Here is a 24,160-nt window from a genome sequence, read left to right as displayed (position 1 = left end):
AGCAAAGATCCTAATACTAAAATATCAGGCAAAGTAGGGGCAAGAGATCCAACACAACCTAACGAACAGGGACTCCACGACGGAATCGTCGACGACTTTCTCGAGAAGAGGTAGATTAGGATGGATAAAGATCCTAATGCTGAAACATCAGCCAGTGCAGTGACAGAGAACTTAATGCCGAATGGGATGGGAGCCGAAGATGAGTCCAAAACCTACTCCCATGAAACCCATTTACTCAAGATTTGGAAGTCTAGTATAGATAAAGATCCAAATATTGGAACATCATGCAGTGCGGAGACGGTAGACTCAATACAACCTGACGAACAGGGACCCGACGATGGAACCATCAACGACTTTCTCGAGATTAGGAAGACTGGGATAGGCAAAGATCCCAATGTTAAAACATCACGCAGTGCAGTGACAGAGAACTCAATGCCGCCTAACGCAAAGGGAGCCGACGATGAGACCAAAACCTACTCCCAAGAAGCCCATTTACTCAAGATTTTGAAGACTTGTATAGGCAAGGATCCTAGAATTTGAACATCAGGCAGAGCAGGGACTGTAGACTTAATACAGCCTAACGAACTGGGACCCGATGATGGGACCATTACCGACTTTCTCGAGATTCGGAAAACTAGGATAGGCAAAGATCCCAATATTAAAACATCAGGCAGTGCAGTGACGTGAATCTCAATGCAACCTAAAGAACAGGGTGCAGATGATAAGACCATCAACCACTCCCAAGAAGACGATCCAATGGGAGAATGGATTGGGGATGGGAACAGCTCATACCATCGGGTTATAATCGAGGCGACGATAGGAAACCTGGAAGGAAGGGTAGATGTTTCCGATCGGATACCTAAGACGATCGGATACCTGATATGACACATGAGGTCGAGTACGAGGCAGTGTTGCCAGCGCATAGTCCTGCACTGACGGAACCCAGGATTGCCATCTGGAAGATCATGTTACGCGCATGGATCAAAGCTGGAGGATAGAGTAGGCCTGGGGGTCTACATTGAGAAGCCAGGGACTGAGATCTGCTTTAGACTGCCTGACCAAAATACTGTTCTGCAGGCGGAGATCTGGGGGATCACGGAATGCGTGAGATGGTGTGGTGCTAACGCGAAGACGTCGAGTGTGAAGATCTTTACGGACAGTAAAATAGCCATAAGGGCAATAACAACCAGGACGGTGAGGTCACGAACAGTCTTGCAGTGTAAGAAGGAGATAAGCGCCTTCTCTGAGGATGGCACAATCCGCATCGTTTGGATGCCAGGCCATTACGAAGTAAGGGGAAATGAACGGGGCAGACGATTTGGCAGTGAAGGCCAGAGGATCGCTGTCTATAAAATTGGTTAACCCGAAGCCTTTCGAGTACGCGCAGCCCTATTTAAGGGTGTGGGCGACGAACACTGTGGAACAGTGAAACAGTTGGAAGGACGGCGAAAATCCTGTGGGGTAAGGTAACGACGGTAAGGTAATGAACAGTCTTGCAGTGTAAGAAGGAGATTAACGCCATCTCTGAGGATGGCAAAATCCGAGTTAAGGGTTGGGGCTACGAACAACGAAGGTTTTGGGCTACGAAACGGTCGTTAGGACAACGAAAATACTATGGGGAGATACGAATCGTGAAAAAACGAGACTATTTCAGAAAGGAAGTAAGAATGAGATCTGTATAGCTTTCGGTAAAATAAAGCAACACATAGGACTTCGAGCTCATTTATGCAGAATAGGTGCGGCAAGTGATGGCGTATATAGGCATGTTGGGAAGATGATGAGACGTTGCATAGTGGGAAAAAATCAAAAAAAAAAAACTAGTAAAAAATACGTCGTGTGAGAACGGGTAAATATATGTCCATGAATTATGAAATGGTAAGATCTAGCGAGATTGTGTGCAAAATGGTCCTGGGATTTCCGGGAGCGAAAACATCTAATTGAGCCTGATGGCTGACTGCCACTTAAACCTAACCTAACATAACCCTCTTAAATGCTGCATATGCTCGCGCAACGAAAAAGAACCGACGCACAGTGGGAAAAAAAATCAAAAAAACTAGTAAAAAAATACCGTTTGGGAACGGGTAAAGATATGTCTTTGAAATGGTGGCGACGGGGCTGCCAAAAGGCATCCGGTCAACCTAGGGCCTTGAAATTTTGCACACCAGCTAGCTAACCCCTCAGCCCTTACCATTTCAAATTCCAAGGACATATGGAAATCGGGCCTGGGTAGGCCCCTCGGTATTTTGAAAATTTGTTGTGCCTGCCAAATCTTCGTTTGTGGTCGGATTTCCATATGTCCTTGGAAATTGAAATGGTAAGGGCTGAGGTGTTTGCTAGTTGGTGTGCAAAATTTCTAGGCCCTAGGTTGTCTTTTGGCAGCCCCTTCGCCACCATTTCCAAGAGATATATTTACCCATTTCCAAACAGGATTTTTTTTAACTAGTTTTTTTTTTATTTTTTTCCCACTGTGTGTCGGATTTTTTTTCGTTGTGCGAGTATATACAGCATTTAAGAGGGTTAGGTTAGGTTAGGTTTAAGTGGCAGTCATCCATCAGGCTCAATTAGACGTTTTCGTCCATTGTGATACTACAGGTACAGAAGAAGGAAGATGCTTTCGCTTTAAAAAGCCCTACAACTTGCGAACGTTCACATCCACAGAATCTATTCTCAATTTTCTAATAAGGCCTTTAAGCCCACGGCCCTTTCATTTACCTCCATGCCATGCTTTACTTATCGTTTACTCTATCAAACAGGTTGCAAACGTGTACAACAAATTGATGAGTTTGCCTTTTTCCGCTGTTGTTGTTTTTGTTGTTGATGCTATTGAGCAGCCATTGCTGCTGCTCCTGTTATTGCTTTGGAAAGTGGGCTAATGTTTTATTTGATTGAAACTGAATATGTTCGGCAATGTGAGCTAACATACGCGGATGTGTTCCAATGTGTGTGTATGACCATATAATTCCCACATGATAAATGTATTCACTTTAGAGGCCTCTATCGGTGGTAGAGGGTCTATTTGTTGTGGTGGAATTGACGCCTGTGCATACGAAACCGTGAAAGGTAAATTTCCGATTTGATAAATGTTTTACCCCTTTTCAGTGCAGCTTTGTGTTGCTTGGTCTCTAACAAATTGAAGCTTTAAGTGTGCATATAAAATTTATATATGGCCACATAATGGGCAATTCATAAGCGGTTTTGTGGTAAATAAAAATTTAACACTCGATTATTGAAGGATTAAAGCATATTTGTTGGGCTGAACGGTCAACATAGTTACGTTGAATTATGAAATTCAATGCAAAATGTTATGTTTACTTGATTTCAATTGCAGGTTTATTGTGGTGTGTACAAGTGTTATGATTAACAAGTAAAAGCGTACTAAGATCGGCCAGGCCGAAACTTGGGAACTCACCACCATGGATTCTGGTAAAAATTTTTACAAAAAAAAATTTTGGGCATCATTTTATTCTACATACCAAACTTCTGTCAAACCAGCAAAAATTAAAGCTTCTAGGAACCGAACATAGATGATCGAGAGACCGGTTCACATGGGAGCTATATCAGGTTATAGACTGATTTGGACCGTACTTGGCACAAACGTTGGAAGTCAAAGCAGAACACCGCGTGCAAATTTTCAGCCAAATGGGACCAAAATTGTGGATGGTAAGGACTCAAGAAGTCAAATCGGGAGATGGGTTTATATGGGAGCTATATAAGGTTATATACCGATTCGAACCGTACTTGGCTCGGTTATTGGGAGTCACAACAGTACACTATGTGTAAAATTTCAGCCAAATCGGACAAAAATTGCGGCTTGTAAGGGCTCAAGAAGTCAAATCGGGAGATTGGTTTACATGGGAGCTATATCAGGTTATAGACCGATTTGGACCGTACTTGGCACAGTTGTTGAATGTCATAACGGAACAACACATGCAAAATTTCATCCAATTCGGACAAAAATTGAGGTTTGTAAGGACTCAAGACGTCAAATCGGGAGATCGGTTTATATGGGAGCTATATCAGGTTATAGACCGATTTGGACCGTACTTGGCACAGTTGTTGAATGTCATAACGGAACAACACATGCAAAATTTCATCCAATTCGGACAAAAATTGCGGCTTGTAAGGGCTCAAGAAGTCAAATCGGGAGATCTGTTTATATGGGAGCTATATCAGGATATAGACCGATTTGAACCATGCTTGGCACAGTTGTTGAATGTCATAACAGAACACTACGTGCAAAATTTCATCCAAATAGGACAAAAATTGCGGCTTGTAAGGGCTCAAGAAATCAAATCGGGAGATCGGTTTATAAGGGAGCTGTATCAGGATATAGACCGATTAGAACCAAGCTTGACACAGTTGTTGGATGTCATAATGGAACACTACGTGCAAAATTTCAGCCAAATCGGACAAAAATTGCGACTCCCAGGGGCTCAAGAAGTCAAATCGGGAGATCGGTTTATATGGGAGCTATATCAGGATATAGACCGATTTGAACCATGCTTGGCACAGCTGTTGGAAGTCATAATGGAACACCACAAGCAAAATTTTAGCCAAATTGGACAAAAATTGCGGCTTGTAAGGGCTCAAAAAGTGAAATCGGGAGATCGGTTTATATGGGAGCTATATCAGGTTATAGACCGATTAAGACCGTACTTGGCACATTTGTTGAATGTCATAACGGAACACCAGATGCAAAATTTCATCCAAATCGGACAAAAATTGCGGCTTGTAAGGGCTCGAAAAGTGAAATCGGGAGATCGGTTTATATGGGAGCTATATCAGGATATAGACCGATTTGAACCATGCTTGGCACAGTTTTTGGAAATCATAACAGAACACTACGTGCAAAATTTCAGCCAAATCGGACAAAAATTGCGACTCCCAGGGGCTCAAGAAGTCAAATCGGCAGATCGGTTTATATGGGAGGGAACCGATATGGCCCCTTTGCAATTCCCAACGACCTACATCACTATTAAGCCTCTGTGCAAAATTTCAAGCAACTTGCTTTACGCGTTCGACCTCTGTCGTGATTTCGACTGACGGACGGACGGACATGGCTAGATCGACTCACAACATCGAAACGATCCTCTGGTGGAACGAGACAATCAACATAATACGGCGAAACTGCCTTGGATATCGAAGAAAATATACAAGAGCAAAGCGGAGAGGTCGAGCAGCATCGTAATACGAAGATCATAAAGAGGAAAAGAAAAATCTTAGAAACGTCATACAAATTATTATGAAAGCATTGAAGGAGAATATAGATCCGTGGGAGCTTGGCAACAAAGTTGTTATGAAAAAACTCGGCGGAAAGAGCCCAACAAGCGAGCTAGACGAAGAGACCATGCATAACATCATAAACATGTTGTTCCCCTGAAACGACATTGATGCAAGGAGGCTTCGTCTCCTTTAAAATGAAGGAACTTAATTCGGCTGCTGTAAAACTGAAACAAAAAAAAATACCAAGTTCTGATGGAATACCAACAGAGGTGCAGAAAGAAAATAGCCTGGCAAGGCCGCACATACTTCCATGTATGTATATAAATATGCTGGAAAGAACAAAAGTTGGAGTTGATAAGCAAGGGAAAGTGAAATGCACCAAGACCCTCGTCCTACATAACTCTATTCATGCTTGACACAGGCTGTAAACTACTGGAGAGACTTATAAAACCGAGACTTGAAGAAGCTATGAACACGGAAGGAGGGTTATCCCCAAGGCAGCACTAATAGATGTTGTCGAAGAGGTTCTACATGCACGAGCCACGAACCAAAACACAACAGACCAATCATACTTTTGGCTACCCTTGAAGTGAAGAACGCTTTTAGTAGTCTTTAGTGGAAAGACGGGATAGACACCCTTAAAAGGAAGTTTAAAATACCAGGATACCCTTTAAGAATAATCAAAACCAATCTTAGGGATATATCTTTGACCTATGACCTGAGTTCTGGAACGATGTGATTACAGATAAAGTCAGGACCAGCTCAGGGGTCTATTCTGGGCCCGGACCTATTGAACATCAGCTACGATGACGAATTACCTGACGAGACCTTCTTCGTATGCTACACAGACGACGTTGCGGCAGTCATACCGACGAGAAACACGAAAGAGGCACAGCGTTAACTAACGCAGGTCATGATCCGCTCAAATAACTGGCTACACGAAAGCGGACAAAAGTTGGCCACACACAAGACTGAATTAATACTGCCAAACAGACGGAGAACTCTCCTGGAAATAGACATACGAGTTTACAAAGAAGTTATGACGATAAGGAAGGCGATAAATTATCGCGGAACTCGACTGAATTCAAAGCTCACGTTCGGTATGCAGATAAAATTCACTGTCCAAAAAGCGAACGGAATCACGACCCAACTGAGCAGACTTACGGCGAACAGAGGAGGGCTACTACCCAAAAAGTGGAAACTTTTAATAGAAGTTTGTAACAGCATCCTCTTATACGGCTGCGGATAGCCTCCAGGCACAGGGCACAACAGCTGATTGGTGATCAGCGAACTGCTGCACTAAGAGTGGCATAGGCGTACCGGACTGTGTCGGATGTTCCGGTGCAGATAATAGACAACAGGGAATGGCATCGCTATGCCATTTAGGCGATCTTGTACGGGGACGAATATTTTGGGGTGTTACAAACGGAATGACTAGATAAGTATGCCTCCATCCCATGGTGGCGGGTATAAAAAGTGATACTAATGACATTTTTATGCCACACTGGGATGGTTGGGGAATACTAACTAATCTTGTCATTCCGTTTGTAACACCTCGAAATAATGATCTGCGACCTCATGAAGCATATATATTCTTCATTGTCTTGAAATTCTAATTCGATCTAGGCATGTCCGCCCGTCGGTCCATTTATCCATCCGTCTGTGGAAGTCTCGAAAGCGGTCGTACGCGTAGAGCTAGCTGATGGAAATTTTGCACGGATCCTTTTTAATGATCTAGATCATTAGGGATTGCAAATGGGACACATCGGTTCAGGGAGGCTTGCATATGGCTTCCATATAAACCTATTTTCTGATTTGACATCTTGAGCCTCTGAAAGCCGCAATTATTATTATTACCTGATTATATATATCGACGAATATTATCCGCTTTGCTGAATTCTGACTTCCAATAGCAGTGCCAAGTATGGTCCAAATCGATCTATAACCTAATATAGCTCCAATATAAACCGATCTTCTGATTTGACAGCTTGAGTGCCTAGAAACATCTATTGTTATCCGATTGGGTTGAAATTTGGCATGCAGTGTTTCGTTACGACTTCCAAAAATCATGACAAGTATGGTCTTAATCGGTTTTTATAAACACCACCGACGGATGGGGGCATATTCATTTTGTCATTCCGTTTGCAACACATCGAAATATCCATTTTCGACCCTATAAAGTATATATATTCTTGATCAGCGTAAAAATCTAAGACGATCTAGATATGTCCGTCCGTCTGTCTGTTGAAATCACGCTACAGTCTTCAAAAATAGAGATATTGAGCTGAAACTTTGCACAGAAAATTTTTTTGTCCATAAGCAGGTTAAGTTCGAAGATGGGCTATATCGGACTATATCTTGATATAGCCCCCATATAGACCAATCGGCCGATTTAGGGCTTTGGCCAATAAAAGCCACATTTTTTATCCGCTTTTGCTGAAATTTGGGACAGTGAGTTGTGTTAGGCCCTTCAACATCCTCCGTCAATTTGGCCCAGATCGGTCCAGATTTGTATATAGCTGCCATATAGACCGATCCTCCGATTTAAGGTCTTAGGCCCATAAAAGCCACATTTATTATCCAATTTTGCTGAAATTTGGGGCAGTGAGTTGTCTTAGATCCTTCGACATCCTCCGTCAATATGGCTTAGATCGGTTCAGATTTGGATATAGCTGCCATATAGACTGATCCTCAAATTTAGGGTCTTAGGCCCATAAAAGCTGCATTTATTATCCGATTTTTCTATAATTTGGGACAATAAGTCGTGTTAGGTCCTTCAACATCCTTCGTCAATTTGGCTCAGATCGGTTCAGATTTGGATGTAGCTGCCATATAGACCGATCCTCCGATTTAGGGTCTTAGGGCCATAAAAGCCACTTTTATTATCCAATTTTGCTGAAATTTGGGACAGTGAGTTGTCTTAGGTCCTTCGACATCCTCCGTCAATATGGCTTAGATGGGTCCAGATTTGGATATAGCTGCCATATAGACCGATCCTCCGATTTGGGGTCTTAGGCCCATAAAAGGCGCATTTATTGTCCGATGTCGCTGAAATTTAGGACAGTGAGTTAAGTTAAGCCCCTTCTGTATTATCGCACAGATCGGTCCAGATTTGGATATAGCTGCCATATAGACCGATCTCTCGGTTTTAGGTTTTGGGGCCATAAAAAGCGCATTTATTGTCCGATGTTGCCGAAATTGTGGACAAAGAGTTAAGTTAAGCCCCTCCACATATTTTTGCTATGGGACATAAGGTATGAGTTTTGCACCGGATTTTGACGAAAGGTGGTTTACATATATACCCGAGGTGGTGGGTATCCAAAGTTCGGCCGGCCGAACTTAACGCCTTTTTACTTGTTAATTTCAATGTTTGTCATATTTGATAGAAATTTTCCGCAGAGTTCATGGTGTTGGGTTGCCACACTGGGAAAATTATAATTAACGATGTAATGCTTTGTACAGCCCTGCGTATGATTATCATATGGAGAATTCGCATTCATACGCACCATAGCACCTTCACATTATAATGCAATATGGGTGTCACTTTTGATTGAAGCATGTGCATATGTATGGTAAAACATCAAATCAAGAAAAAAAAAACGAGTAAAAAGGCGTTAAGTTCGGCCGGGCCGAACTTTGGATACCCATCACCTCTGCTATATATATAAACCACCTTTTATAAAAATCCTGTGAAAATTGCATACCTTATGTTCCATAGCAGTTAGATGTTCCGATTTGGACCAAATACTATTAAGAACGAGTTATTGTTCAATTGTGTATAACAAAATATTGGTCCTTTTAGTAGCTATATCTAAAAATAAACCGATCTGAACCATATACGACACGGATGTCGAAGAGCCTAACATAAGTCACTGTGTCAAATTTCAGTGACATCGGATTATAAATGCGCCTTTTATGGGGCCAAGACTTTAAATCGAGATATCGGTCTACTTGGCAGCTATATCCAAATGGGGACCGATTTGGGCCATAATGCAGAGGTATGTCAAGGGGTTCAACTTAACTCACTGTCCCAAATTTCGACGACTTCGGATAATAAATGCGCCTTTTATGGCCCTAAGACCCCAAATCGGTGGATAGGTCTATATGGCAGCTATATCCAAATCTGAACCGATCTGGGACAAATTAAAGAAGGACGTCGATGGGCCTATGACAACTCACTGTCCCAAATTTCAGCAAAATCGGGTAATAAATGCACCTTTTATGGCCCCAAAACCTAAAACCGAGATATCGGTCTATATGGCAGCTATATTCAAATCTGGTCCGATCTGGGACAAATTAAAGAAGGACGTCGATGGGCATAAGACAACTCACTGTCCCAAATTTCAACAAAATCGGGTAATAAATGCATCTTTATGGCCCCAAAGCCTAAAACCAAGAGATAGGTCTATATGGCAGCTATATCCAAATCTGGGCCGATCTGATCCAAATTAAATAAGGATGTCGAGGGGCCTAACATAACTCACTGTCCAAAATTTCAGCAAAATCGGATAATAAATGTGGCTTTTATAGGCCTATGACCCTAAATCGGAGGATCGGTCTATATGGTAGCTATATCCAAATCTAGACCGATCTGAGCCAAATTGGCGAAGAATGTCGAAGGGCTTAGCGCAATTCTCTGCCCTAAATTTCAGCAAAATCGGACAGTAAATGTGGCTTTTATGGGTCTAAGACCCTAAATCGGAGGATCAGTCTATATGGTAGCTATATCCAAATCTAGACCGATCTGAGCCAAATTGACGAAGGATGTCGATGGGCCTAACTCAACTCACTGTCGCAAATTCCAGCAAAATCGGATAATAAATGTGGCTTTTATGGGCCTTAGACCCTAAATCGGCGGATCGGTCTATATGGGGGCTATATCAAGATATAGTCCGATTTAGCCCATCTTCGAACTTAACCTACTTATGGATAAAAAAATAATCTGTGCAAAGTTTCAGCTCAATATCTCTATTTTTGAAGACTGTAGCGTGATTTCAACAGACAGACGGACAGACGGACGGACATGTCTAGATCGTCTTAGGTTTTTACGCTGATCAAGAATATATATACTTATATATTTACATAGGGTCGGAAATGGATATTTCGATGTGTTGCAAACGGAATGACAAAATGAATATACCCCCATCCTTCGGTGGTGGGTATAAAAAAACAAGTAAAAAGGTGCTAAGTTCGGCCAGACCGACTCCTATAGACCCTCCACCATGGATCGCATTTGTCACGTTGTTTGAAAATGGGAGGTCATAACAAGAAATCCCCATAAGAATCGCGTCATCTAGAGCCCAAAAGAAGTATATTCGGGAGATCGAGATCGGTTTATATGGAACCTACATCAGATTTTGCACCGATTGGATCCAAACTTGGTACATCTCTTGGATGCCATAGGAAAAATCAATGTGCAAAATTTCTGCCAATCCGGATAAGAGTTGCGACCTCTAGCGGTTTAAGAAGTATACTCAGGAGATCGGTTTATATGGTAGCTATATGAGGTTTTAGACCGATCGGATCCAAACTTGGTACATCTGTTGGAAGTATATTTGGGAGATCGGTTTATATGGGAGCTCTATCTAAACGTTAACCGATTTGTCCTATTTACGATCCCAACCGACCTACATTCATAAGAAGTATTTATGCGAAATTTCAGGCGCCTGGTTTTTTTCTTTCGAAAATTAGCCTAATTTCGACAGACGAACATGGCTAGATGGACTTAAAATGTCATGACGATCAGGAATAGATATTGGGTTGCCCAAAAAGTAATTACGGATTTTTTAAAAGAAAGTAAATGCATTTTTAATAAAACTTAGAATGAACTTTAATCAAATATACTTTTTTTACACTTTTTTTCTAAAGCAAGCTAAAAGTAACAGCTGATAACTGACAGAAGAAGAATGCAATTACAGAGTCACAAGCTGTGAAAAAATTTGTCAACGCCGACTATATGAAAAATCCGCAATTACTTTTTGGGCAACCCAATACTTTATGGAGTCTAAACGAATATTTCGAAGTGTTAGAAACGGAATAACGAAATTAGTATGACCCATCCTATTGTGGAGGGTATAAAAATCCCAGGGCGTTTGTTGGGTACTTAAAATATTTTTAGATTAAAAGAGCCAATAAAGAGGCTATAACTTGAATCTGATAACACTCATTGATGCGTGAGAAGTTTGTCCTCTGTTCCTTATTAATATTGCCCAAGAACGGACAAATTTGCATTTGCAGTCATTGCCAAAGAACACCCGCTGCACTAACAAAAAGACCAACTTCAACATAAAGTTCTTTTTTCTTTGAGGAATTGTCTAAATTAGCGGATGTATACATTAGGCAGCTCTTAGACTTGGTTCAACGCTAGACTGAATTGGCATCATCTTCCTTTGTGTTCCCTTGGCATCATAATAGACTAAATGCCTATGTGAATCTAACTGCAGATCGTCACACAAATAAAGGCAGGATCAGAATCTGAACTAGAAAAAATGAATGTAATAAGTAAAAGCGTGCTAAGTTTGGCCGGACCGAGTCTTTATAGGCAAACAAAGGATAATGGATAATAATTGCCATACTGTTGGAGCTATATCTTGTTATGGACCGATTCAGGCCTTAGCTTAGATGTTGAAAACCATATTAGAAGTAATTTTCAAACAAGTAAAAACGGGTTAAGTTCTGACGTGCCTAACTTTGGATACCCACCACCATGGATTTATTAATCATCCTATATTATTATTACTCCACTACCATATCCATAGCTATATCTAAATAGGGACTCGTCTGGATCATATTATATTCAGGTCCCGAGGACTCTTATACAAGTAACAGTTTCAGCGAAATTAAGCAATAAAGCCGCTTTTTGTAGGATTAAGATCTTAAATTGCAATATGGGTCCATATAGCAGCTATATCTATATAGTCTGATCTGGATCACATTTGGATCGGATGTTGGGAGGCTTACTGACTGGCTGACTTTTTAAAATTTCAACGAAATCGTAATCGTAATAAATAAAGATTTTATGAGTTTTAGACTCTTAATCGGCAGATTGGTCTAAATATAGTCCGACTTTAACCATATTTGGGTCAGATTACGGGAGGCTTAAAACAACACTCTGATTAAAATTTGAGCTCAATCCGGTTATAAATAAAGCTTTAATGGGTTTCAGACCCTCATATGGCAGATCGGTCTGTATGACAGCTATATCTAAATATATAACTCACTGTTTAAAATTTCATTGAAATCGGTTCATAAATCAGGCTTTCATGGGCTTCAGACCCTAAATCGGCAGATCGGTCCATACGGCAGTTGTATCCAAATTTAGTGCGATCTGAACTTTATTTGTGTCGGATGTCGGGAGGCTTACAACAACTCACTGTTTCAAATTTCATTGAAATCGGGTAATAAATGCAGCTTTTATGGGCTTCAGACCCTTTAACGGCAGATCGGTCTATATAGCAGCTATATCTAAATATATTCCGATCTAAACCATATTTTGGGTCAGATGTCGGTAGGCCTTAGACTACTCACTGTTTCAATTTTCAGCGAAATCGTTGATATTCGAAAAGGGGCCTTGTGCAACCGCTCCACCAGTCGAGGTCTCAGTAGTAGACAACATGCTTCGGCCTGATACCACCACCTGTATCAGCTGTTGCGTCTTTGGAGTCCATTCTAAGCCTACTCCCAGGCTCTAGATCTGCCGCTCCACAGGAAATAGACACAGATCATCAACCGCCGAATGGGTAACACCATCGTAGCTATACTTCAGTGATTTAAAACTTTCTGCGAATATAACTCCCTATTACGAGCTACAGAAAACTCTTGCAGAGCGAATTAAAAATACGTCACTTCCATCTTTAGAAAAATTTTCGGAAATTTTTTCATTGGAGAAAATTTCATGAAAATTTTGCCATAAGCAAAAATTTTATGGAAATTTCGTTTTGAGAGAAAAATCATGGAAATTTTGTCTTCAGACAAGGTTTAGTTTAAATGCGTAGCCCACCCTGAAAGGTGAGTTCACTCTAAGGCCAGGCTCATTGTGAAACCCTGGTAAGACAATGAAAAAAGGAAGAAAGTGGCGAGAATCACACCCTCTAGCACACTGGAGAGAGTTCTAGATGGCCGATCCAAAGACATACATATGAGGTATGAGGCAGCCACTGCGGTTATGAGACATAAGGCAGGGGATAACTAAAAATTATTTACTTCTTGCTTCTTACTTACTTCTGCTTTTCGTAAATTCTGGGTAGGAAATGCGGCTGAGAGCCTTCAATCGTAAAATAGGCCTATGTGGCAGCCGAATACAAAGATGTTGAGAGGTAGATGCAACTCACTGTCTCAGGTGGCGAATATAAAAACATACCGCATTTTTGGCTTGTGGAACATTTGGTAGGTATTGCTCGAGGTTGGTAGGATTTTTCTTAAATTTTGGTAGGAAAAATTTTCTTGAGTGGCAACACTGATTGCGAGATATTCGCGGGATCGTAGAAGACATGGATGAAACTGATAAAGGGATACTTTAGACGACACTTGAGGTCCAGTGCGAGATACTGTTGTCGACTGCACAGTCTTGGATTGGTGGAAATTTGGTATTGCCAACCAGTAGTTCATGCAACATGTATGGATTAAGGAACATTGAACATTGAGGATGCAAAGTCTTGGCTCTGTTTCCGACATGCTGACCACATAGTCCTGCAGGCCCAAATCCGCACAATCACAACATGCGTGAGATTTCATATGTTCTCACTACTTTTTGAACTTTTATGGAGACGGAGTATCCAGTTTTAGTTTTTATACCCTACACCACCACTGTGGTATAGGGTATTTTAGCTTTGTGAACTTGCTTGCAGCACTAAGAAGGAGAAGAGCTAGACCCATTGATAAGTATACAGACTGGACTAGAATAACTTCCTGATTCGTTGTCCGTCTCTCCGTTTGTCGGTCTGTCCATGAGTCCTTCTGAACAAGGCAGAAATCGCATTTGTTGCCCGATTGTAATAAAATATAGCAAAAGTCATTGTTATGGCGCAAGGATAAACGCTATTGATTTTGATTAAAATCGGATCAGATTTAGATATAGCTCCCATATATAACTTTCATCTGATGTGGCCTTTTGAGGCTGTAGAAGCCACAATTTGAGTGCAATCTTTACAAAATTTTGCATGAGATGTTTTTTTCGACGTCCCAATATGTGGGCTTAATTTCAAATCAAAATCGTTAAAGATTCAGATATAGCTCCCATATAAAGGGTGATTTTTTTGAGGTTAGGATTTTCATGCATTAGTATTTGACAGATCACGTGGGATTTCAGACATGGTGTCAAAGAGAAAGATGCTCAGTATGCTTTGACATTTCATCATGAATAGACTTACTAACGAGCAACGCTAGCAAATCATTGAATTTTTTTACCAAAATCAGTGTTCGGTTCGAAATGTGTTCATTCACCGTAACGTTGCGTCCAACAGCATCTTTGAAAAAATACGGTCCAATGATTCCACCAGCGTACAAACCACACCAAACAGTGCATTTTTCGGGATGCATGGGCAGTTCTTGAACGGCTTCTGGTTGCTCTTCACTCCAAATGCGGCAATTTTGCTTATTTACGTAGCCATTCAACCAGAAATGAGCCTCATCGCTGAACGGTGAATGAACACATTTCGAACCGAACACTGATTTTGGTAATAAAATTCAATGATTTGCAAGCGTTGCTCGTTAGTAAGTCTATTCATGATGAAATGTCAAAGCATACTGAGCATCTTTCTCTTTGACACCATGTCTGAAATCCCACGTGATCTGTCAAATACTAATGCATGAAAATCCTAACCTCAAAAAAATCACCCTTTATAACTTTCATCCGACATGGCCTTCTAATGCCGTAGTGGCCACAATTTGAGTCCAATATTTACAAAATTTGGCATGAATTGTTTTATTTGATGTCCCAATAGGTGTGCAAAATTTCATCAAAATCGGTTCAGATTTAGATATAGCTCCCATATACATCTTTCATCCGATATCGCCTTTTAAGGCTTTATTGGCCACAATTTTGGTCCGATCTTTACAAAATTTGGCATGAATTGTTATATTTGACGTCCTTATATGTGTGCAAAATTTCATCAAAATCGGTTCAGATTTAGATATAGCTCCCATATACATCTTTCATCCGATATCGCCTTTTTAGGCTGTAGAAGCCACAATTTTAGTTCGATCTTTACAAAATTTGGTTTTATTTATCGTTTCACTTCGTGTGTAAAATTTCATCTAGATCGATTCAGATTTGGATATAGCTCCCACATGTAACATATGAAAGAAATCGATTCAGATTTAGATATAGCTCCCTTATATATATTTCATCAGATATGGACTTTAAAGGCTGTAGAAGCTACAAAATTTGGTCTTATATTTGCAATATGCGGTTCTTTTTGTCGTCTCCGTACATGTGAAAAATTTCATAAAAATTGGTAAAGATTAAGTTATTGCCCCCATATTTATCTTTCATCCGATATGGCCCTTTATCTAAATAAGACTTATAATGAGGTCTTACTTTTGCCATCTCAGTATGTGTACAACATTTTATCAAGTAAGTAGACAGGCTCGTTGGCGTAGTCGTCACCGCCCGACCTTTGTCTTTCCTTACTGGTTACTACTAAATTTCCCATGAACATTCCACTAAGGAACAGGAGATGCCTCTCTCGTATGAATCTTATTATTAAACCTCACTGATAAGGAAACTTCTTTTTTATGCCGATTCCGAACGGCGTGCCGCATAGCGACACCACTTGGTGGAGAAGTTTTAACATGGCAGGATACCTCACAAATATAGCCAGCATTGGTTAAGGGGGCAACCACCGCTGAAAATTTTTCTGATGTTCATGCCGGGATTTAAACCCAGCGTTTGGCGGACGTGCTAACCTCTGCTCCACGGTGACCTCCTTACTGGTTAATTTTCAAATCTACATAAACGCGACCTAATTTGATTTTCTTTTTAACCTTTAACTAACCACCGAATATATTTCCCTGTGGTTAGTTTTATTTTTCTTTAAAATGAAGATTACAATACTTACTCCCTTTTTACCTCCACTCACTCTCAGCATTTCTGCTATTTTACCATCTAAAGTCACCAAGTCGGTGGTGACTTTAGATTACCAAATGAGGATGCCATCCTGATTGACTTATACATTCGTGGTTTTGAAATAAATACCTACACCAACGTATTGACATAAACAACAACAACAACAACAACCACGAACACAATGAAAACATTTATATTGTAATCCCCTGCATTATCCCACCCATTGGCTTAAAGTCCCGCACACCGGAAACGACATTTTAAATCTCCATTTCCGCTAAACGATTGTCAATTTCTTTTTACAGAAATGGTTGCCCCGCCGATTGGATATGGATCGTGCCACCCATGTCTGGTTCGATAACACCCGTCTTTCATCAGGAAATGTCTCTGTACTATTTGAAGCCTTCATTCGAATATCAGGATTCGGCATGGCGTACACACATCTGGAAGAAGGGACGTGGCGAAGGCAAAAGCAAGAAACCAAGACGCAAATTTAATTTTAAACAAATTGCCAGGTAAGTTTCATTGACTACTAACATTCATTCTATGGGGTTAGAGTGGAGGGGGGAGGGGAGGGTAAACAAGAAACACAAACCTCTTGCGGCAAGTGTATCGTTAGTTAATCGTGCAAATGTGTCACAGCTATGCGGCTGAGGATGAATGGCTAAAGAGAAAAAGAAAAAGAGGAGGGGGGGCTTTAAACATCACAAGAATGTCAGAGTGTCTCAATAAAAATAACAATTGTGATTGTTGCTGATATTAAAATACCTGAGTTAAGAATAAAATACAAAATAATCTGAAATGGGTTCTGTGAACATATTCACTGTCATTACAAATACACTATAAAGTGTTGAACAGTGGTTTTGGGGTAAATAAGAAAAACGATTCTAAGTGTACATCCTGAACAATAGAACATTTTTACTGTCACAATTGTTGGAATTTCAATATAAGAGAAAAACAAAGCCAACTCTTCGACACCCTACATCTAAATGGCTATAAGTCCGTGCTTGCAAGTCGGTGGACAACCAATGTCTAGTCTAATGCGTAGAGGTGTAGTCTAATGCCTAAAGGTCTTGTCGAATGCCTGGCGATTAAACACATCTGGCTAAGGGGAAGTTGAGCAATTTTTCCAGCTCAATCGTTGGTTAAATAATGGAAAGTTAATATTTTTATAGCCATCATTGGTATAGGTCGCAATTTATGAACCATAAAACCCAGTACCGAATCTTCAGAATTAATTTAAAGCCTACTTTTAGGCTTCAGTTGACTATATTACCGAGTTGGTCCATGTGAATGTTTTTCAAGCATGTACTGCTATAGGTTAAACAATTCATTGATTCAACTAAAAGTTGTATTTCCTTCTACCTTAAAAGCTTAGAATTATTAAAATTTTCATCAAATTGTGTGCCCTGGTAAAAAAGTTGAAAATTCTGGACAAATTTAAGATCAAATTTTATCTAATTAGATATAATTTGATCCAAATATATCGGAAGGCAGATATAATTGGCTCTGAGACCATATAAATAATTGTTACTCGAGTGTTCCTATTAATCACTGTTTCAATTAAAGTCTATGGTTTTACAGTTTACTTTGTGTTTTCGTTGGGAAAGAAATTCTAAGCAAATACCAATCAACCCAAGTCATGTGTGTAATTTAGAGAAACAACCTCTGTAGCAAATACATTTACACATACTCACACACACACACGCACACACTCATTTAAGCTATTTAATACAAATAACATAGATACAGTTGCTTTTGTTCGGTTGAGCATTAATGTGTTCTGAGCTGTATGTCCTTTCTTAGGATGGTCTATGTTTACTAACATTGGAACTTCTTGTGGTTGTGGTTCTTCCCACAATGACTTTAGCATGTAGGTAAATGTATTGGGTTCAGGTGGATAAAGGACTTTTTAGCAGAGGATGGCAGGATACGAGGGTGATAGCACAAGTATCCGATATTTTAATTAATGAATGCAGTGCGATTCGAGTTGTAATCTCAATCATAAGGGGCCTACTTTTTAAAGCCAAGTCGCCGTTTTTACATGGCATAGTACCTCACAAATGTTACCAGAATAAGGAGAGGAAAACCACCGCTGAACATTTTTTTCTGATGGTTTCGCCAGGTTTCGAACCCAGGCGATCAGCGGCATAGGCGGACATGTAAACCTCTGCGCTACGGTGGCTATCTGTCAAATTCGACTTATTGTACCAAATTTCTGCGGCTATAAAAAGCATCTGTAATAGGCCCTAAAACTTAAATCGGGAGATTGGTATATATATACGGTAGCTTTATCCAAATAAATACCGATGTGAACCATATACGGCAAGGATGTCCAAAATTCATACGTTGCTTACTGTGCCAATTTTCAACGAAAGCAGTCTTGCGCCTTTAATGGGTCCAAGACCTAAAATCCGGAGATCAGTATTTATGACAGCTATATCCAAGTATGGAGCGATCATACTAAACACGCATATCGGAGAGTCTAACACAGCTCACTGTGCCAAATATCAGCGAAATCAGGTAATAATCTCCGAACGGAGAAGTTTTTACATGGCTGCCATACCATTTTTTCAAATGGCATAGTTCCTCACAAATGTCGCCACCATTAGGAGGGGATAATCACCGTTGACATTTTTATACCCTCCACCATAGGATGGAGGTATACTAATTTCTCATTCTGTTTGTAACACCTCGAAATACGAGTCTGAGACCCCATAAAGTATATATATTCTTGATCATCATATCATTTTAAGTCGATCTAGCCATGCCCGTCCGTCTGTCCGTCCGTCTGTCTGACTGTCGAAAGCACGCTATCTCTCGAAGGAGTAAAGCTAGTCGCTTGAAATTTTGCACAAATACTTTTTCTTAGTGTAGGTCGGTTGGGATTGTTAATGGGCCAAATCGGTCCATGTTTTGATATAGCTGCCATATAAACCGATCTTGGGTCTTGACTTCTTAAGCCTCTAGAGGGCGCCATTCTCGTCCGATTCGACTAAAATTTTGCAAGTGGTGTTTTGGTATCACTTCCAACAACTGCGCTTGCTATGGTTCAAATCGGTCCATGTTTTGATAAAGCTGTCATATAAATAGATCTTGGGTCTTGAATTCTTCAGCTTCTAGAGGGCGCAATTCTTATCCGATTTGACTGAAATTTTGCACGTAGTGTTTTGGTATCACTTCCAACAAATGTGCTAAATATGGTTCAAATTGGGCTGAAATTTTTCATGTCGTGTTTTATTATATGGTTTAAATCGGTGCTAACCTGATATTACTGCCATGTAAATCGATCTGCGATCTCGACTTCTGCAGAGGGCGCAATAATTATACGATTTGTTTGAAATTTTGAGCAATGGCTTCTCTCATGACCTTCACTATATGTGTCAAATATGGTCCGAATCGGTCTATGGCCTGATATAGCTCCCATGTAAACCGATCTCCCTATTTTACTTATTGACGATCTAGAGGGCGCAATTTCTATCCGATTTGGAAATTTTACACAATGACTTCTAAAATGGTGTCCAATATTCAATTCATTTATGGTCCGGATCGGACAATAACTTGATGTAGCTTCAATAGCATAGCAAAAGAGATACCGGGAAAAGAACTCGATATTGCCGGGAAGGAACTCCATTGCCCTTAGCACACTTTTACTTGTGTTATTTTATTTCATTTTATTTTAATTTTATTTTATTTTATTTTATTTTATTTTACTTTGTTTTATTTTATTTTATTTTATTTTATTTTATTTTATTTTATTTTATTTTATTTTATTTTATTTTATTTTATTTTATTTTATTTTATTTTATTTTATTTTATTTTATTTTATTTTATTTTATTTTATTTTATTTTATTTTATTTTATTTTATTTTATTTTATTTTATTTTATTTTATTTTATTTTATTTTATTTTAATTTATTTTATTTTATTTTATTTTATTTTATTTTAATTTATTTTATTTTATTTTATTTTATTTTATTTTATTTTATTTTATTTTATTTTATTTTATTTTATTTTATTTTATTTTATTTTATTTTAATTTAATTTATCTTATTTTATTTTATTTTTATTTTATTTTATTTTATTTAATATGATTTTATTTTATTTTATCTTATTTTATTTGTATTTTATTTTATTTTATTTTATTTTATTTTATTTTATTTTATTTTATTTTATTTTATTTTATTTTATTTTATTTTATTTTATTTTATTTTATTTTATTTTATTTTATTTTATTTTATTTTATTTTATTTTATTTTATTTTAATTTATTTTATTTTATTTTATTTTATTTTATTTTATTTTATTCTATTTTATTCTAATTTTATTTTATTTTATTTTTTTTTTATTTTATTTTTTTTTATTTTATTTTATTTTATTTTTTTATTTTATTTTATTTAATTTTTTTATTTTATTTTATTTTATTCTATTTTATTCTAATTTTATTTTATTTTTTTTATTATTATTATTTATTTTATTTTTTTAAATTTTATCTCTTATGTAATTTTGGTTTTTTATGGAATTTAACTGAACATTGTTACACAGAACCTCATCCCTCTCATCCCCAGAGTAGGTGTATTACAATAAATTTTTGATACTTTATAAAGGACCTACAATTGCTTCTTTGAGGTCTCAATATATTAGAGCTTTCATACTCTCCCACTGACTACTTTCTGTCTCCCTCTATGCACATTACCTTTAATGCCTTTGTTGGCAGGTTAATTTTTTTTCGTATTTTCGTTTTTTGTTTGGTTTTGCTGCTTGTGGCTTTTGTGCCATGCTAATGCAAGAAGAACAAAACAAAAAAAGGATTATCCTTTAAGTGGATTACAAGGGTATGTACATATGTTTGGTGGTATGTTTTACCGGAATTGAAGTCTGCCAACCTTCTGGCTGCTTCGTTCATGTGTTATTATCATGTAGACACCAAAGAGTAAAGCTACCTAGATGAAGGAAAATGACCTTAGTTAGTTAGATGGAGTCAATTTATTGTGACTTTGGTAAAAAACTGTAGATAACCTTAGCCACAGATGCTATTGCGAGTAATTTGACTAACTGAGTGACTAACTGGCATTTCGCAGCACCCACATATGTATAATGTTTTCATTATCCTTTCTTGTCTTGTTTGAAATTCTGTTTATCTTGCAGCGGCCTGCGATACAGTTTCATGTGATAGCAAGATGCGTAAGGCAGAGTAAGGCATTTAGTTGAGATATTTTGGTTTATTAAACAACTTAGTTGAAGGAAGACAATTTTAGCTGCAATATTTAATTGTAGGATATGGGATATTCGTAGGAAAAGTCAATTTTACACACAAAGTCAACTTGCATGCATACCACAGTAGGACTAAGGACAAACTTAGTTTGTTTTCTGCTTGTAACATGTCAACATTTGTGACATAGGACATTCTATTGTCTGTCTTTCTGAAGGAATCAGGAATCAGATTCCTGCTTTACTCCCCAAGACCTTTCATTTGAACCCTATATTGCTATGGTCGTAAATTTGTCCTCTTTTTGGGGGTGTTTTTTGGAGGGGCGGTCCCCGAAACACTTGGCCCCACATTTATATATCACATTCGTATTCTACATTCAAATACCTTTTCTTTAAACCCCATATTGCCATGGTCAGTAAATATGTTCTGTTTGGGGGGTGTTTTGGAGAAGGGGTGGACCCCCAGAAACTTGGTCTCACATTTGGATATCAGATTCGTATTCTACTCGCAAATACCTTTCATTTGAGTCCCATATTGCCATGATCGGTAAATATGTCCGATTAAGGGGTGTTTCGGGGTTTGCGGTGGTCCCCTGATCCCTCTAACGCTTGGTCCGACAATTGGATATCAGATAAGTTTTCTTATCCTAAATACCTTTCATTTGGGTCCCATATTGTCGTGATTGGTCTTAATGTAGATTTGGTAGGTTTTGGGGTGGGGCGGCCTCCCTAGGTACCCCATCCAAATTTGGATACGAAATGTTCATTTTTAGGGTACTATAGAGGAGCACACAAAAGTTCGCTTAAATCGCACCACCCATCATCGAGATCTGGCGTTTCTGAAAATTAGGGTAAGGGGCAGGGTCCGCCCCCCTTTCAGGTATCAAAAAATGTAGTACTCTATTTTCACCACTCTATTTTATATTATGCACCATCTGTAAAAATATATAATGGAAATCGGTTCAGCCGTTTTCGAGTCTATAAGGACACACCTAAAAACAAACCAAAAAACAAACACAAATTGATTTTAATACCCTCCACCATAGGAAGGGGTAATACTAATTTCAACATTCTGTTTGTAACACCTCGAAATATTGATCTAGGACCCCTTAAAGTATATATATTCTTGATCGTCTCGACATTCTGCGTCAATTTAGCCCTGTTCGTCCGTCTGTCGAAATCACCATAGCGGTCGAACGCGTAAAGCTAGCCAGATTTGAATATAGCTCCCCTTTTAAACCGATCTCCCGATTTGACTTCTTGAGCCCCTGGGAGCCGCAATTTTTGTCCGATTTGGCTGAAATTTTGCACATGGTGTTCTGTTATGACTCTCAACAACTGTGCCAAATACGGTTCAAATCGTTCTATAATCTGATATAGCTGCTATATACACCGATCTCCAGATTTGACTTCTTGAGCCCCTGGAAGCCGCAATTGTTGTCCGATTTGGCTGAAAAATCGTGTAAATCGGTCAAGAACCTGATATAGCTCCTATATAAACCGATCTCCCGATTTGACTCCTTGAGCCCCTGGAAGCCTCAGTTTTCATCCGATTTGGCAGAAATTTTGCATATGGTGTTCTGTTATGACTCTTAACAACTGAGCCATGGAAAGTCCGAATCGGTCTATAATCTAATATAGCTCCCATATAAACCGTTCTTCCGATTTTACTTCATTAGTCCCCGGATGCCTCAATTTTCGCCCGATTTGGTTAAGATTTTGCACATAATGTTGTGTTATGATTTCCAACACCTGATCTAAGTACGGTCCAAAGCCGCCTATTGCCTGAAATAGCTCCCATATAAACCGATCTCCCGATTTGACTTCTTGGAAACCGCAATTTTTGCCCAATTTGGCTGAAATTTTGCACATAGTATTCCGATATGATCCTCAGCAACTGTGCCTAGTACCGTCTAAATCGGTCAAGAACCTAATATAGCTCCCATATAAACCGATCCACCGATTTGACTTCCTGAGCCCCTGTAAGCCTCAATTTTCATTCGATTTATTTGAAATTTTGCACATAGTGTTCCAATCTGATTTCCAACAACTGTGCTAAGTGCGGTTCAAATCGGACTATAACCTGATATAGCTCCCATATAAACCGATCCACCGATTTGACTTCTTGAGCCCCAGGAAGAGCAATTGTTCCCCAATTTAGCTGAAATTTTGCACATAGTATTCCGATATGACCCTCTGTAACTGTGCCTCGTACAGTCTAAATCGGTCAAGAACCTAATATAGCTCCCATATAAACCGATCCACCGATTTGACTTCCTGAGCCCCTGTAAGCCTCAATTTTCATTCGATTTATTTGAAATTTTGCACATGGTGTTCCGATCTGATTTCCAACAACTGTGCTAAGTGCGGTTCAAATCGGACTATAACCTTATATAGCTCTCATATAAACCGATCTTCCGATTTGACATCTTGAACCAATTTTTATCCGATTTGGATGAAATTTGGCACATAGTGTTCCCTTAGGACTCTCAAAAACTGTGCCAAGTATGATTCAAATCGGTCTATTACCAGCTATAGCACCCATAGTTTACCAGAATTCATGGTGGTCGGTTGCCAAGATTCGGCCCGGCTGAACTTAGCACGCTTTTACTTGTTATTTGCTATTGGGTATTGTGAATGGTCCAAATCGGTCCATGTTTTGAAA

At 39.0% G+C, this 24,160-nt stretch overlaps 1 protein-coding gene across 1 annotated transcript in view; it reads left to right on the top strand.

Moving 5' to 3' along the window:
* Positions 1 to 24,160, top strand: part of LOC106083069 (nitric oxide synthase) — a 317,072-nt gene that overhangs the window by 115,719 nt on the left and 177,193 nt on the right. The window contains exon 9 of the mRNA XM_013245896.2: positions 16,591 to 16,800. Coding sequence (XP_013101350.2) covers positions 16,591 to 16,800 — 210 coding nt within the window. The remainder of the gene's footprint in view (positions 1 to 16,590; positions 16,801 to 24,160) is intronic.

The sequence above is a fragment of the Stomoxys calcitrans genome, chromosome 3 (assembly GCF_963082655.1).
Source record: "Stomoxys calcitrans chromosome 3, idStoCalc2.1, whole genome shotgun sequence".
Lineage (NCBI taxonomy): Eukaryota > Metazoa > Arthropoda > Insecta > Diptera > Muscidae > Stomoxys > Stomoxys calcitrans.
The sequence above is the reverse complement of the archived record's forward strand: the minus strand, read 5'-3'. Positions and strand labels throughout refer to the sequence as shown.